General features: G+C 29.0%; 3 protein-coding genes across 5 annotated transcripts; 1 reads left to right on the top strand and 2 right to left on the bottom strand.

Annotated features, from left to right (window-relative positions):
• Positions 1 to 22: 22 nt before the first annotated feature.
• LOC105674015 (intraflagellar transport protein 74 homolog) lies at positions 23 to 4,787 on the top strand. The gene is made up of 2 exons (XM_012370047.2): positions 23 to 1,588; positions 1,709 to 4,787. Exons 1-2 carry the CDS (start codon positions 1,155 to 1,157, stop codon positions 3,228 to 3,230), a joined length of 1,956 nt encoding a protein of 651 aa, XP_012225470.1. The 5' UTR covers positions 23 to 1,154; the 3' UTR covers positions 3,231 to 4,787.
• Positions 4,788 to 4,968: 181 nt separating this feature from the next.
• Positions 4,969 to 15,211, bottom strand: LOC136996886 (protein toll-like). Of its 3 annotated transcripts, none has more exons than XM_067350417.1 (4): positions 11,601 to 15,211; positions 8,370 to 8,658; positions 7,114 to 7,746; positions 4,969 to 6,824 (listed from the first exon to the last, which is right to left on the bottom strand). In XM_067350417.1, exons 2-4 carry the CDS (start codon positions 8,616 to 8,618, stop codon positions 5,892 to 5,894), a joined length of 1,815 nt encoding a protein of 604 aa, XP_067206518.1. In that variant the 5' UTR covers positions 8,619 to 8,658; positions 11,601 to 15,211; the 3' UTR covers positions 4,969 to 5,891. The 3 variants fall into 3 exon arrangements, with proteins under 3 accessions (XP_067206518.1, XP_067206517.1, XP_067206519.1); XM_067350416.1 differs by lacking the exon at positions 11,601 to 15,211 and adding an exon at positions 9,525 to 9,614; XM_067350418.1 differs by lacking the exons at positions 7,114 to 7,746; positions 8,370 to 8,658; positions 11,601 to 15,211 and having other exon boundaries at positions 4,969 to 6,615; positions 6,707 to 6,799.
• Positions 8,673 to 11,602, bottom strand: LOC105674013 (leucine-rich repeat-containing protein 15-like). Its single transcript, XM_067350454.1, has 2 exons — positions 10,629 to 11,602; positions 8,673 to 9,753 (listed from the first exon to the last, which is right to left on the bottom strand). The coding sequence occupies exons 1-2, from the start codon at positions 10,836 to 10,838 to the stop codon at positions 8,740 to 8,742; spliced, it is 1,224 nt and encodes a 407-aa protein (XP_067206555.1). The 5' UTR covers positions 10,839 to 11,602; the 3' UTR covers positions 8,673 to 8,739.
• Positions 15,212 to 15,334: the final 123 nt, after the last annotated feature.

The raw sequence follows: 15,334 nt of genomic DNA, 5'->3' as shown, positions 1-15,334 counted from the left end.
GAATTATAACTTCTCTCTTGGAAAATAGAAAGATAAAGTCCCTAGAAGTAAAAATCTGGTCTATTTTATCTTATTTTTATTGGCCAATCTGTAATAGCGGAATGTCAATATCAACAAATCAGAGATGAACTAATGCCCATTTCTATCAACGTAGTTTAAGAAATTAATAACTAGTAACATCCGGTTATGACGAATCGTAAACCAAATTAAGCCGAATAAATCGAATATTACTAGAAATTAACTTAAACCTCATTGGTAGAAACGGGCATAAGCACGCTTTTTATTTCTAGAAACTCTAATCCCGTATTAAATTACACATTGAAATTTGACTAATTAGAACAAAAAACTTTTAGCTCCTTTTGTTTCAATTGGTCAAATTTCAATCTTCAATACGTTGTCTGATACGAGCTTAAGGAGAGACAATTTTGAGCGTCACCATGCTCCGGAATTAAGAACTAACAGTGAATGAGTGACAAGTGTGTTTAATTCAAATGTATACATATTTGTTTTTATTTTTTGTTTATTATTTATCATAATTATATGTTGCTTTCAGTTGCTAAATATTGCTGATTGTATTGACGGCTTGGAAATGTTTCGCTTACGAGTATGAAATGAGAATGTTTCGTAAATTAGAAAGGCACGATCTTTCTTTATGATGGATATATTGTTTACGCGTATACTTATATCTGCATACTCAATGTAGAGAATCATGCTCCCTAATTTGTGAAACTGTATAGGGTTATTTAATTAAATTTAAATAATTTAATTAAATTTATTTAATCACAGAAAATCAATACAAAATTTTAGATATATTCTGTACAGAAATAAAAATAAACTTTGTAGTTATTACAAATAAAATATAAAAAATTCAATAAAATAAAATTTAATTTTATTTGTTATTGTTTTATCGTTTGGTTCAAAATTACAAGTTAATAATAAGACAAGTTTAATGAGCCATACAAATATGCCTACAATGTTTCTATGACTACACTGAGCAAAACATTGCTATTTCTCATATCACACGATATTTTACGCTCACTGTTATTAGATAAATACGCAGTCGTCTATTTCTTAACAAGAGAAGCACTATTTTTAAACTAATATCTAACTTTTAACTTGAATTAATATCCAACACTATTTATTTTTCCGAAAAAATGGACTCGGAGAAAAACGGTTCTGATAAAATCGGAGAACGACCGGTTACTCGTTGGCGACGGGACCAAGAGGATATCGCTAGCACCTCGAATAAGATTGACAGACCGCCGACAGGTAGACCTCGAAGTAAGTACGAACGACCGAGGTCTCGCCGAGGGCATAAGGACGAGCCGCCGGAATACGTCGGCTCGGCCACCTTCCGCTCGGCGACACCTAGTCGTTTTGCTCTGGCAAGACCACCGTCGGCATCTATCATGTCTAATCGTGCACCAACTGCGAGCTCGGGACTCAGAATAGGAACTGGACTAAGTCGCACGAACATGGGACTGGTAACTGCCAAGCAATTCAACGTGAACATGCTGGACAGACCAATTACTCAGCACGGAATGGCAGGCATACGACCGAGTACTACTAGAGGTTTACCGATGACAAGGTGAAATATTATTAATTTTGCTGCTGTTTGTATTTATTTGATATATTGCCATTTTTACGTATGTTAATTGATAGCAATATATTATTTCTTATATTCTTAAATTTCATAAATTTTTCTTAGGCAAATTCAAGACAAGAGATACTACGAGGGCCTGCTGCAGTTAAAGATAAGAGAATTAACACAGGAGATTGCGATAATAATGAAAGATGTTGAAGTGCAAAATAAGGAGAAGGCTACTTTTCTGCACTACGATAAGAGAGCCAAAAGTCTAGCTGCGGAATTGACGACTTTACAGGCTGAGTTAGCGGATTATAATCTCGTCGTAGACAAGATGACTTCAGATGTCGATAAGGAAATTGTCGAGCAAGAAGCTAAAGAGCTGATGCTAATAAATGAGCGCAGGACAGCGGAAGTCGAACGAATGTTCGAGCAACGAAAGCAGATGGAACAGAAACTGCATAAGTTACAGAAGGATATTGAAAATGAAAAAAGGAGGACCGAGCACATTGTCGAGAGTATGGATTCGCATACGAGAGAGAAATACGACGATTTATTGCGACAGAAAACGGAATTACAGGAGCAAGCTCAGCAAATACAACGCGAATTGGATCAGCTGTCGAAAGAGCAGGCACATTTGGAAGAACAAATAGCACTGTCACAACTGAAGCAAGAGGCAGTGAAGCTACAAGTGAGAATCATAGAAGCGGAGGAGAAGCGGAACAGATTGCGCGAAGAAGAGCGCACGAGATTGTCACCAGAGGATGAAAAAGAACAGCTTTTGCAAAAAATCAAACGCGATAACAACGATATTGCCGCGACAGAAGCGCAGATAGCTGAGAAGGAGAGAAAGGTAACAGAACAAGAACAACAGCTGGAGCAGCTAGAAACTGACTTGGAAGACAATCAGTCAGAGAAACAAAATAAATATCAGGAATTGCGTAAGCGTGAAGAGCTGATGGAGGAGTTCATGTCCACGTATGAGCAAAGCAAGCAGGAAGAAATGGCAAAACTGGAGAAGCTCGAGCGAGAGATCATCGACAAGTTAGAGGCCGTAGCAAACGCGACAGAGAACGAGTATCTGACCGAAGCTGAAGAAACGATGGTTCTACGCGACAAATTATCGTACAACGATTACGAGATGGCACATCGCGACGATGACTTTGAGGAGTTAAAGAAAGACTATGTAACTATGCAACAGACGTTCAATAGATTGAGGATTTTGGAAGAAAAGTTGCAATTAGAGTCAAAGCAAATGAAGGAGAAGCTAGAGAAACAACAGAGTGAGTTAATTGTTTTGGAGGATTTGGACGGCTTGAAAACGCGAAATGAACTCAAGCGGGATGAATTGATTGCTGAACGTGAGGGGCTTGTATCTGAAGAATCGATTTGTGAAGATGACCTCAAGTCTTTAAGAGTGGAATACAACGAGTTCAAAGAAAAACTGAAGAAATACGCAGTTTATCCGGAGATAAGTAATCTGGAAGATAAATTAGAAAATTTGAAAGAAAATAATAAGAAAATTGAAGAAATTATAACCAAAGAAAAGAATCGTGTTAATTATGAGCCACACAAACAGAAAGCTTTTAAATTAATTAATGATTACAATGTAATGTTGCAAGAAAAACTGAAATCTCTGTATTAGACTTCAATAGTTTCTTTATCTTATTTTTAAAAATATTTATTTGACGATAATAAATCGGTGCAATTGTATTCATGCATGTTTTAATAATTATAACAAGTTAGTGTTCTTGTATGAAAATTTGAATCAAATTAAATTTGCCTTTGTAAGTATAATTTATAGCAGTTAACTAACATGAAAATAATAATTGTTACATTTAAAAAACATTTGTATAATTACTGCATAACACAATATATTAGAAATTATAAATTATATATTGCAATGTCACTGTTTAATTTATGTGATTTCACAAATAAAATATAAGTATGATAAATATACAATAAAGTACCTTTACAATATTTTATTATAAACTATTAAAGGAATGTATTGAATTAATCAGAAAATTTCTTTGGATTTCTCGATAAGAATAAATGCAAAATTCCAAAGAAACTTTCTGATCATCCCAGTAATATAATAATAATTATATTAATTATTATAAAATATATCAAGCTTTTACTTATTTGTATTTATTGTCATATTTACATTTACTTCTTTATTTTATCTATTTTGATATTTTTACTTACTTTAAATTCAAACGTTTGTATCGAAATTGCCAGAATGATTCTCATAGTAATAAAAACATTTTTTATGTATATCTTATTTTAATAGAAAATGAGCGTTATTTTTTTCTACCTTTATTTGATCTGCATAGCATGCTTCAACTCTATATGCCGTGTTGTCAAACCTGACCCGAAATAAAGACAGAAAAACACTTCTCAAATGAACAAAAAGATATCTTTTAGATCCCTAAAAGATATCTTGCTATGTCTTGAGATGTCTTACATTTTTAACGAAAAGATATCTTTTAGGAATCTAAAATATCTTTAATTAAATGATAATAAAAAAAAAAATATCTAAAATATCTTTTTGAGATCTTTTAGATGTCTATAGATATCTTTTAGATATTCTATAAAGATATCTTCAACGAAACTTTTTTAGACATCTTTTAAATAACTTCTAGATATCTTTTAGAAATATCTTGAAGACATCTTGAATAAAATATCTTTTCGATGTCTACAAGATTTCGATGTTTACTGGGTTGTTAGTACATTTACAAGGTGCAATACTCCTAAAATTGTGTAGATTATATTATTTTTTTACTCTCTCTTTGAACTATTTAAATAATTCAGATATATAAAATATTCTAATTTTATCCGAATCTAATACAAATATGTATATGCATGTCATGATAAAAGCATTTGCAGTGTACATAAACATGTGCAGCATAAAAAACTGAGAAGATCCGTTTTTGTCCCATGTCGCTACATTAATTTTTTGCTGAGTTATAGCGTTTTGAAAATTCAGCACATGTGCCGTCTATAAATAGACTGAAGATAATAAGATAATACTGTTTATAAACTCAGTATGACGTTTTTCATATTGAATATAATCGAGATTGCAATCAGGTACATTTAATGTTTTAATAATTTCGTGAATTGTGTTTTCAACTCTTTACTCTACAGGATTAACGTTTTTTGTTTGACATTCTTACTCTAGGCGAGTTGGACCACCATTAATCAAAGTATTCTGAGCTGTTAAATTATTTCAACGATTATCAATGATTGTACTACTTTTACTGAAATATGTGGTTGTCTTATTGTTTAAAGGACTTTCGATAAATTTTAATTTTTGACTCTTAATTTTAACTTAACATATTACTGACATTCTCTTATATTCTTTAATATTCATAGTTTTATGTATTATAATTTGACCATCAATGATTGTAACAGCTTCAGCTCTCTTTGTCAGATATGAACAAAATATTGCATAATTGCGTTTGCGTTTAATTTCTGTATAATTGTGTTTGCGTTAGAGATTAGGTAATTTAATTTCTAATATTTATTTGTTTCTTAAACACTGAGGATAGCCAAATCCGATGACCGAAACGTTTGTATGTTCATGTAAATGTAAACAATAAATTGGAACGCTCAGTCCTAGCTCTGGCTTTGTTTATCTTTTAAAGAGAGTCGAATTATTGTATTAATTGAAGAGTCTATTTTTAAAATTATTTTTTAATATATTATAATTTTCTATTTTAGTAATTCTGTAAAAAGAGCTTCTGATTTCGGATAGATTCGCATGTTTAAGAATAGGTGCAGATCGGCTCCAGAATTGAAGAGTACGCTTGTTTATCTTTTCTTATCTTTAATATTCATGCTGCTGCATAGATTTAATACATGTAACTTCTTATGATAAATTCCCATTACTAAAAAAGCTAACTTTTGCTCGAAACTTCGAGCAATCCTACACAATGCCAAACGGATACTGACAACAATCTTCTGCATGCATAGGGGAACTATTATCTTTGTTTTATGTTCTATAATTATGAGATTATATTTTATTTTTAATGTTGTAACAATATTGAATAAACTATCTTACAAACTATGATAAAGTATAGAGTTAATACATTTTATCGTTTGTGATAATCTTATGTTACTTATCATTTTTACTTGTTGTCAAATCGTTTCTTTCTTTGTATTATAGAAACTAATTTTTCACTTGCAGTTGTATCAATTTCATGACACATGATTATAGTTATCTTATTGATAAAAGTTAGTTCACGATAGAGTGATCGCAAGTGCCTTAGGAAATACAATGAATAAGTTCTTGATTGTCTTTGTTTGTTCACAGTCCATGATCTTGGACTTCAAATTCAAGAACCTCTCTTTGGGCATAGTTGCTTCTCGATCGTCTGGATTGATGCGGCAGTGCGTATCTTAATTTGTCCCAAAACCAAGGATCTCCCCATTTAACGTACGTGTTCATAGATATGTACGCTCTGAGTTCAGGATCCAGATCATCTCTGGGTCCGATGTTACCATACAAAATTAGTATCACTCGCGCCCGACCTTCGCTTAACGCTTGACGATGAGCAGCCCGAAATTCCATTCTTCCCCAGATGCTCTTCAAGAAATTTGGCGACAGCACCACTATCGTCCGTCTAAAATTTTCCACGGATCTAGCAATATTATCCGGTATCCATTCGCCCGCTAACCAATCTCGATAATGAACACACAATTTGAATGGTGTTGGGCCACTCTCGAGGTTCGGTATCAGCTCGTCTGCTATAAAATCGATATCCTTGTGCGAGAAGCTCACAAACGCATCGTACAATTTGTCCTTATCCAACTCCTCTTCCGTAACACACCATAAACACCACTGATGCGCAAGAAGCCATATTTTAATGTGTTCTTGGTATTTGTAATACAGACCAAAAATACCACCAATTAATCCAAAAAGAGCAATTGCTGCACTGATGCTGATAATCAATTGATGCTGATAATCAGATGCTGTTGTATCAAACGGACAAAAATCGTCCCACATCATTTCTGATATTGATGTATTCTTTCTATGACATATTGTTTTAGACGTCATTATTCTAGATTTTTCTGGATTATTCTGGATAGAAATAATAAAATCATAAAAATCTTTAGCATTACAGTCACATTCCCAAGGATTTTCATGTAATGTCAAGTGAGTTAAATTGGTAGAGTTTTTCCAAAATATCAGCACATCAGAATGAATTGTTGATAATTTGTTATTGTGTAGCTCCAAATCCTGAAATATGTGTATGTTCAGTTTGATTCAAATTTTAATAGTAAAGTTTAACATTCTTTTATAATACTTTTAAGGATTAACAATTTTTATAATTTTATATTTCTGCCATACATACATATATTTTATAGATTATTACATATAGTTACTTGTAAAAAAACTTCAAAATTAATTTGTTAAATTTTGTTAATTAGACATTTCGAATTTGTTTTTGTAACATACGTTTCTAACAGTTTCTTTGAATTTCTTTTGTATAAATTATTCTTATGTAAAATACAATTAAATTACGCACCTCTGTTGTTTTCGATAATCCATTTTTGGAAATGGTAGATATGTCGTTGTGAGATAAAAAAAGTTTATTTACTGATCTGAGTTTTAAGTTTTCCAAATCTGGCATTTGTGTTAACTGATTATGGGAGAAATTCAAATAAAATTTCGAAATTGTGTCAACTGATTTTGTTAAATTTCGAATAAAATTAATGTTAGGTTCTTTTATATTGTTTGGCACGTAAGTTAAGTTTTTATGAGAACAGTCAAATATGAAAGCTTCATCATGAGGCTTCAAAAAGCAATCGCACTTTTTGGGGCATATAGTAATGGAATCTGTGTTTTGTATTCTACAGGTTAAATTTTTAGAATATAACCAGACTTTTTCCACTTCTTTTGGACTATGACAAATTAAATTGTCTAATCCTATCTGAAAATAGCTTTGAACTTTACGCATTTCGCCTTCGTAATAACGTAGAAAATCGTACACGTTACAATCACAATTTAATGGATTATTTTCCACTAATATTTTTACGTTGCGAAAAGTTTTGCTATTCTCTCTTATGATGTCTTCGGCATCGTGTAAAAGGATACGCTGTATTTTATTATGAGTCAAGTTTATCAGAATGTTGTTCGATGAAAACTGTAAATCATCTGTCTAAAATTAAAAAAAAAAATGGTATTGTCATACATTCATCATTCACAAGAACAATTTCATATATCTAATATACACGGTGTTCCAAAGTTAAATGCTTAAACTTTGTCAGTATATTCTATGATTAGAAATAACGGATTCATTGTTAATAACAATTTCGCTGTTAATATATTACGAGGTGAAAGTAAGTCAACAATGTTTATCTAATAAGTTTATTGTTGCTATGTTCATTATTTGAAATCATCGAAGGTAATCAGTTTCGATGAATGAGCGAATATATGTCAGTTTCAAAATTAGTTTATTATATCAGTAAATGGTAAAATTTCATAATAAAATGTCACAAGTGTTCTGGAACAAAAAGTACGCATATATGATTTTTGTATATAACTTCTGCAATAGAAATTGTCGAGTTGCAAATGAATATCAATGGAGATTCTTTAATATAGAAGAGTTCCAACAAATTTCAGTTTTTTCAATATAATGTGATAGCAAAACGTTTCTAAAATCTATATTTATACAACATTTTTTCTTATTTCTACTTATTAATCAAACTGGTAAAGTTTAATCGCTTAACTTTAGAACATCCTGTATATATCACTTTTTGAGGTGCTGTTTTAAATACTTACTTCTATAGTAGATATGTTGTTATAGCTGAGATCCAATATCTGAAGATTATAGTAACTTTTCCAATCGGTCAATATTTCGGAAATGCTATTGTTAACTAAATATAATTTTTCTATGTTACTAGAGATTATTAAGAATGCATTGGACTTTTTAGATAATGTAAGACAATTGTGGGACAAGTTAATAATCTTCAATCTTCTTAAAAAAATAAAAGCATAATCGAAAATAGTACTTAAATAATTTCGTTCCATATTTAGTTGTTTCAATTGGAATAATCCATAAAATATGTTTCTGAAATATAAAAAAGATTTCTGTATTAGTAAAATTATAAAACATATAAACAATTATTATCAATCATATAATAAAAGCGATTTAAACATACTCGGAAATTGTAGTAATGCGATTATTTGATAAATTCAATATTTCTAATGTATTGGTATTTTGGAAAATTTTATCCGGCAAAGCTTCTAGATAATTAGAATCCAGATCCAATTGTTTTAACTTTGACAAATCTTGGAATATTTTTACAGGCAAAGATTGGAGGAAATTGTTACTCAATATAATGTACTCCAGCGAAGATGATCCCCAAAAGATATCTTTCGGTAATTTGACTAGTCTATTATTTACCAGATCCAAATATTTTAGGTTTGGTAAATTACTAAAAAATCCATTCGATAAAATCAGATTTCTTTGGTTGTCGGTTAAGTAAACTTCTTCCAATTTTGTATTGTTTTGTAGAAATACTTTTGGTAGATTTTTAAACTTGTTTGCTTGTAACAAAAGAACGCGAAGGTTTTCCAGTTTTGCAAATATATTTTCTGGTAAACTGGATAAGTTACTATTATAAACACCAAGGTTGTCCAGAGCGACAAGTTTGTCGAAAATACACGCTGGAAGCTCGGTTAATGAATTATTATTTAGATACAAGTCTTTTAAATTTGTCAGTTTATCAAATGCGGTTGGTTCTATTCTTCCCAAATAGTTATTCTCCAAAAAGAGTTGAATTAATTTGGGGGTAAAATTAAAATATTCAGCGACCAAATGTTCGATGTGGTTGTTCGACAGTACTAGAATTTCCAATTCTCTCAAATCGGCTGACAGATTGTCCAAATGAATGCGATAGTTGCTTATTTTTAGAAATTTTAAATGTTCAAAACCGTTTAGAAAATGCTTTCCCAAGGTCAAGTTTTTATTTTCGTATGAGTTAAAATATAATTCTTCAGTGTTTGTAGTTCTTAGCATTCGTGCAATGTCAATCCATTTGACGTTCTTAGATAAATTACACTTTTCAAAGTGCATCCCAAAAATCGAAAAATTATTATAAAACGTAATATTATTTACGGCCAAATTAAAATCTGACAAGTCCGCTGAGTTGATACAGGTGACCTATGTGAAAAAACATTTTTTATGTAAATTTGATTAAATTATCTAAAAGTTAAAAGAAAAAAGAAGACACGTTTATTTGTAAAACTTTCCATGAATTTAATACAAAATTATTTTTTAATAGTATGTAGAAGTAAAATAAATAGTTTTTAAAATAAATAGTTGTAAGTAAGACATTGAAGAACTTTTTAAAGAAAGATGGAACACAAAATTTTTTTAGAAAATACTTTGCTCTACGAAAGATATTATTTTGTATAAAAAACATGAATATTGTAATCATAAAAAATTTAATATTTTTTAATATTCGATGTCTTATAATATTTTTGAATTGTATTATATAGCAAAGAATCTATTTGTATCTATATTAGTCGTTTTTTAATTTTATAGCTTTGGTTTAGATTTTTATAGTGTTATTGATTGTGAGTACATAAAGTTTGAAAATTATATATCGCACAAGCGCAAGAAAAGTGACACCAAGTCAAAATTTTTTGAATTTATTTTTGTGTGCGGATTGCGTTCTCAATCAGTCTTTAATCAGGAAAAGTGTTAGAAGTTGAATTTAAATACTTTCCGCATGAGTCCGATATGTTTAATACTGTCGTACATAATTAATTTTAAAATTATTGTTTAACCAAGTATAGACATGTCGAATTATTTTCTGTAAAATCAACTTTGCCTTAATTGATTTATACTTAGTGACAGAACTTGAAATAAAAACTAATTTATGATATTATTAATGGGAAACGTTATTATTAAAGCAATTTCTTCTTTTCTCTCTAATAATTTGATATTTTTCATTTGTTTTATTTTTTTTGCGGGTGTGCGATATGTGTAGATATATATCAATATGAAACGCTAATGATTGATTGAATACGTACTGTTATTTCATTCAATTCATTGTCGGATATAGTCGGTTCCGAATATATTTCGAAAACAGAATTATTATTATTTATTGTACAATTCATACTAAATGCATAGCGACCGAATTTTTTACATTGACACTCCTTGTTTGTTGGACATTGGAAAGCAAAAATGCTTGTCATAGCAATGAACAGAATTATGATGCATGTCTTATGACGGGTACTCATTTTCGTCTGATTAACCTATGAAAAACTATTGAGTAAATGTATTATTAAATAAAGATTAATTTTATTAAATTAATAACTACAAAGAAAAATAATTTTTTTTAAACTTTCAGATACTTCCTGATATTGGATAGATTTATTTCTTAAAGTTTTAAATAAGTCTCAAATAATTAAAAAATCGTAGGACCTGTCTTAAAGACACATTTTGTTTTGCTAGCATTTTGTTTTATAATGTGTATAATATGTATAAAAATTGTATATGTATAAAAATTGTATATGTATAAAAATTATAAAACATGGATTGTTTCTGACAATTTTTACACAGGTAAGTGCAGTTGTTTGTTTACGAATTAGCTAGGTTTAATTTAGCTGTGTATGTAAATCGTGTTAGGAACAAGATAGTAAAATTATTAAACGCCGTTTATCGTTTACGTAAGTGACATATAAATATACATGTCCCACTTGCAAATAATAATTTTAATCTTCCTCTTCATACTTTTTAAATATTATAGCAAGTAAGGAGCAATCGTCAGAAAAACAGAAATCAATTATTCTTGAAAATCAATTACATTAATAAATAAAAAAATATTATATTAACCGGCGATATTTATTTCTTAACGATTGTAATTGATTTACACATTTTGTAAACGCATTTACTACAGCGCAAATATACGGTTAAATTCTACATTACATACGTGAATGATTATTTACAGATAGTGACGCATAAATAGATTCATAAAAATAAAATTTATACTATTTACTCACCTTATATTATATTAAATACGTTGCAAATGTTTTCGAGCTTTGTTTTAAATTGCTTTCTCTAATAAAAAATAATGATGACAAATGATGCTGGATAATATTATTTCTATCTACGGGTATCACACATAAGCACTGCTTGGCATGTTCGTTAACATTTCTGATAGATTGGTTTGTTTCAATTGTAAATTACGTTCCTTAGTAAATTATGGAATAATGGGTTAACAAAACGACATAAAAGAATTATGCCAGATCTAATTAGCAAAATTATAATGATGTTTCACACTCGCAAACAATATATTTCAAAAAATTGTCGACAATCAGTCATCCGTTAGATGGCTAATCGGAGTTTAACACTTTTCTCCCCAATAAAAATTTTAGAGTTGTTACCCCTGAGCTGGTTCAACATAGACTGACTGAGTGATTGCAAACTTTACTTTTTTTTCTTCTGACTGTTTCCGCTCTCTTATTGTTTCTCTGTTATTTATACTTTTTAGTTTTGTACAATTATATAATATGCAAAAAATGTGTTAAACTGTTTGCGTGATACACAAGAAGAAATTAAAAGCATAAATCATAAATAATTTATTTTTTCTGAGATGATGTTTTTATTCTTTCTAAAACAATTGTTAGAATTGACTTAATTAATCTCTAATAATCAACAGAATTTCCTATCACAAAACCACAAGAAGGAAGGAAGAAAGATATGAAAAACAAATTAACTTATTGCGTTTTAATTTCTGAAGCCAGATATTGGTCACATTATTATATTTATACTTTTTATATTACATATTAATATTTAAATTTAATTATACATAATAAAGTAGACAAAAATCGTAATTGATTAAATTAATAATATTTTTCAATATTTATATTTCTAATTAAAATTTATAATTCTTTTGTTTAAAGAAGATAGACAATATTTGTCAATAGATAATATATTGTCAATGTTCTTAAATTGTTAGAGATTTGTTTACAATATTTTATGTATGTATGTATATTTTGTTATATTTCTGCATAACTAATTAAGTCATACAGTTTTTATACTTTCTAGAACATTAGAATTGACGCAATTAATCTCTAATAATCAACAAAATTTCCTATTACGAAACCGCAAGAAGGAAGGAAGAAAGATATGAAAAGAAGTTAATTTATTGTGTTATAATTTTTGAAGCCTGATATTTGTCATATTATTATATTTATACTACATGAATTACATATTAATATTTAAATTTAATTATACATAATAAAATAGACAAAAATTATAACTGATTAAATTAATAATATTTTTCAATATTTATATTTGTAATTAAAATTAATATTTCTCTTGTTTAAAAAAGATGGACATTTTTCAATGAATGATATATTGTCAATGCTTTTAAATTGTGAGAGATTTGTTTACAATATTTTATGTATGTATGTATATCTTGCTATTTCCACTAATTAAGTCATGCAGTTAAAAGTTAAGTATTATATAGAATTACCCATTTGCTGATGTAAAATATCTTGAAAAAATTGCATTATTCAAAAAATGTTCTATAAAAAAATTGAATTTTAGAAAAACGATATAACATTAATCTTGATCTGATGTTAGTTGATATTACTAAGATGAGGTAAAGTCATCACAATTTGTTTTATGTATATAAAAACTCATTTTTTATTGCACATTTGTTAGCCGACGTCGAAATATTTGCAAACATTAAAATAAAGCCTTTTTTGCTTAACATTTTTAAAGTTACAAATTTTGAAAATATGACACACTTTGACAGAATGAGAAAGGAAGGAGATTGCACGATCGGATCATGCATATCGGTGATCAGTTCAGCTATTTCTTCATGACAGTTTTTAATTTCTCGTTGTTTTCAAAGCGCTGTATTTGAAGAAACGATAATCACTTGAAGCAAAATTAAGACCGTACATATAATAAATCATCAAATAACTTTCAAATAAATTGTTGTAGAACTTTTTGAGTCGTGGTATGCAAGTGCGCGTAAAAGAAATGTTGTTTGTAGACTTTATGACTCAAGGAATCATAATCAATTCCCAAATGTATTGCGAGACACAAAAAAAGTTTATAAAAGTCATTTAAAATAAGACGTAGTATATTGATTTCCCGAATATATTGTATAAGTCTGCTGCATAACAACATTGAAATGCATCTTAAAAATATGTGCTTAGCAAATTAAATCAAATTTCGCGCAGTCTTACTAAAATCAGATTTTGTTACAAAGAGAATTGATTAGTTTATTTTTTGATGTAATAAATGTTTTCATTTTTTTTTAAATGTAACACACTCCTGACTTTCTCAAGATACAAGTTGTCAAGCTATCAGTTTTTTAGCGTATTTTTAGTTGCGGAAAATTTGATTTAATTTGTTAACCGCATATTTTTGAGATGCACCTCAACGTTTAAATTTTGAAAAGATATAATATTCGCTGTCTTATATAAGAATATATTATGTGAATAGACACTCGTGTTATTTTATCCCACAAATGTAAGCTACTATTATTTTGGTATAAATCAAATTTATTACAACTGGAAATACAAAAGATATAGATCACGCAACTGTCAAGCATGAACACTGACTAATGATATGGTTTGAGCGATAATAAATGTCTATGCTTATGACATGCGCAGAGGACAATACTACACCGATTAACAATAACGGGATTGTTGGAATCTCTGACTCTCCTCTGTTATCAATATTTATCATTGCAATAATATTATCATAAGTGGCCATAAGTACGTATTTATTCACGAATTCTATTTAATGTTTATTTTCTTTTTTTTTTAATTTTACACAAAAATTTTTACAGAGATAATAGTGTTAGGCATTGAAAAGTTAAATTACAGCATCAAAAAAATTATTTTCAACAATTTTAAATATTCCAAAAAATACGTAAAATCTGTTATTAATGCCATAAATACAGCATCACAATTCAGTATTTCTGGATCAACTTATTGTTCAATAAAGGTAAGATTTAAAAAGAGTGCAATAATACAATGTTAATATAGAAAGCAAAATTCTATTTTATTTCGGTACAGAAAAATATACATGAAAAAAATGATTTTGTGAAGAAAACAATAATATTAGATAGCACAAAATAATTGCAATCAATCTCACTTAACTTCTCAGGAACAAAATCTGCTCTGCTAGCATCTATAATCATGAATCAATTCAATTAATCTGTGATATCAATACAAGATAAATTATGTTTCAAATCCCGTTGTATTTCAATTAATGAACCGGTTCTTACACATGTTTGATTAAATATTATGTTCATGTATATTTAGAATAATTTGCAATAAGCTAATATAAAGAAATTTTAGTTATTTGGCAATAAATAATAAAAATCCTTGTATATGTATAACTAACTGTTATGAGAGGATTTTTACACTGTTTTCTTATTATATGACAATAATATTAAATAAATGAATACAAAGTAATAAATCTTATTGTTAACACTAATCGGCCATTAAATTTAATTACATTCATTACTGTGATTTCAGAATATTGAAATTTGTACGTACATGGAATTTTCACTCGTAAACAATAGCGATAAAATTTTAATTTATATAGCGATGAAATTTTAATTTAACATATGTTTGTCATCCGATAATTTGTATGAGACGAAATACCGAGCTCCATGCATTTTTAATAAAGTTACTATTTTTTTATAAGACTAGTAATAGGAAGGAAGTCTGCTTATTGCTTGCTTATGATATTTAATACAAGAATC

This window comes from Linepithema humile, chromosome 2, assembly GCF_040581485.1.
Source record: "Linepithema humile isolate Giens D197 chromosome 2, Lhum_UNIL_v1.0, whole genome shotgun sequence".
Taxonomy (NCBI): domain Eukaryota; kingdom Metazoa; phylum Arthropoda; class Insecta; order Hymenoptera; family Formicidae; genus Linepithema; species Linepithema humile.
The sequence above is the reverse complement of the archived record's forward strand: the minus strand, read 5'-3'. Positions and strand labels throughout refer to the sequence as shown.

What these genes read in the sequence shown, in the direction of transcription:
- LOC136996886 (XM_067350417.1), bottom strand. Translation starts at nt 8,618, where the DNA reads ATGGAACGAAATTATTTAAGTACTATTTTCGATTATGCTTTTATTTTT. An exon ending in ACAACATATCTACTATAGAA is followed by an intron (nt 7,747 to 8,369) that starts GTAAGTATTTAA and finishes TTTTAATTTTAG; the next exon opens with ACAGATGATTTACAGTTTTC. An exon ending in GATTATCGAAAACAACAGAG is followed by an intron (nt 6,825 to 7,113) that starts GTGCGTAATTTA and finishes CACATATTTCAG; the next exon opens with GATTTGGAGCTACACAATAA.
- LOC105674015 (XM_012370047.2), top strand. Translation starts at nt 1,155, where the DNA reads ATGGACTCGGAGAAAAACGGTTCTGATAAAATCGGAGAACGACCGGTT. An exon ending in AGAGGTTTACCGATGACAAG is followed by an intron (nt 1,589 to 1,708) that starts GTGAAATATTAT and finishes AATTTTTCTTAG; the next exon opens with GCAAATTCAAGACAAGAGAT.
- LOC105674013 (XM_067350454.1), bottom strand. Translation starts at nt 10,838, where the DNA reads ATGAGTACCCGTCATAAGACATGCATCATAATTCTGTTCATTGCTATG. An exon ending in ATGAATTGAATGAAATAACA is followed by an intron (nt 9,754 to 10,628) that starts GTACGTATTCAA and finishes TTTTTCACATAG; the next exon opens with GTCACCTGTATCAACTCAGC.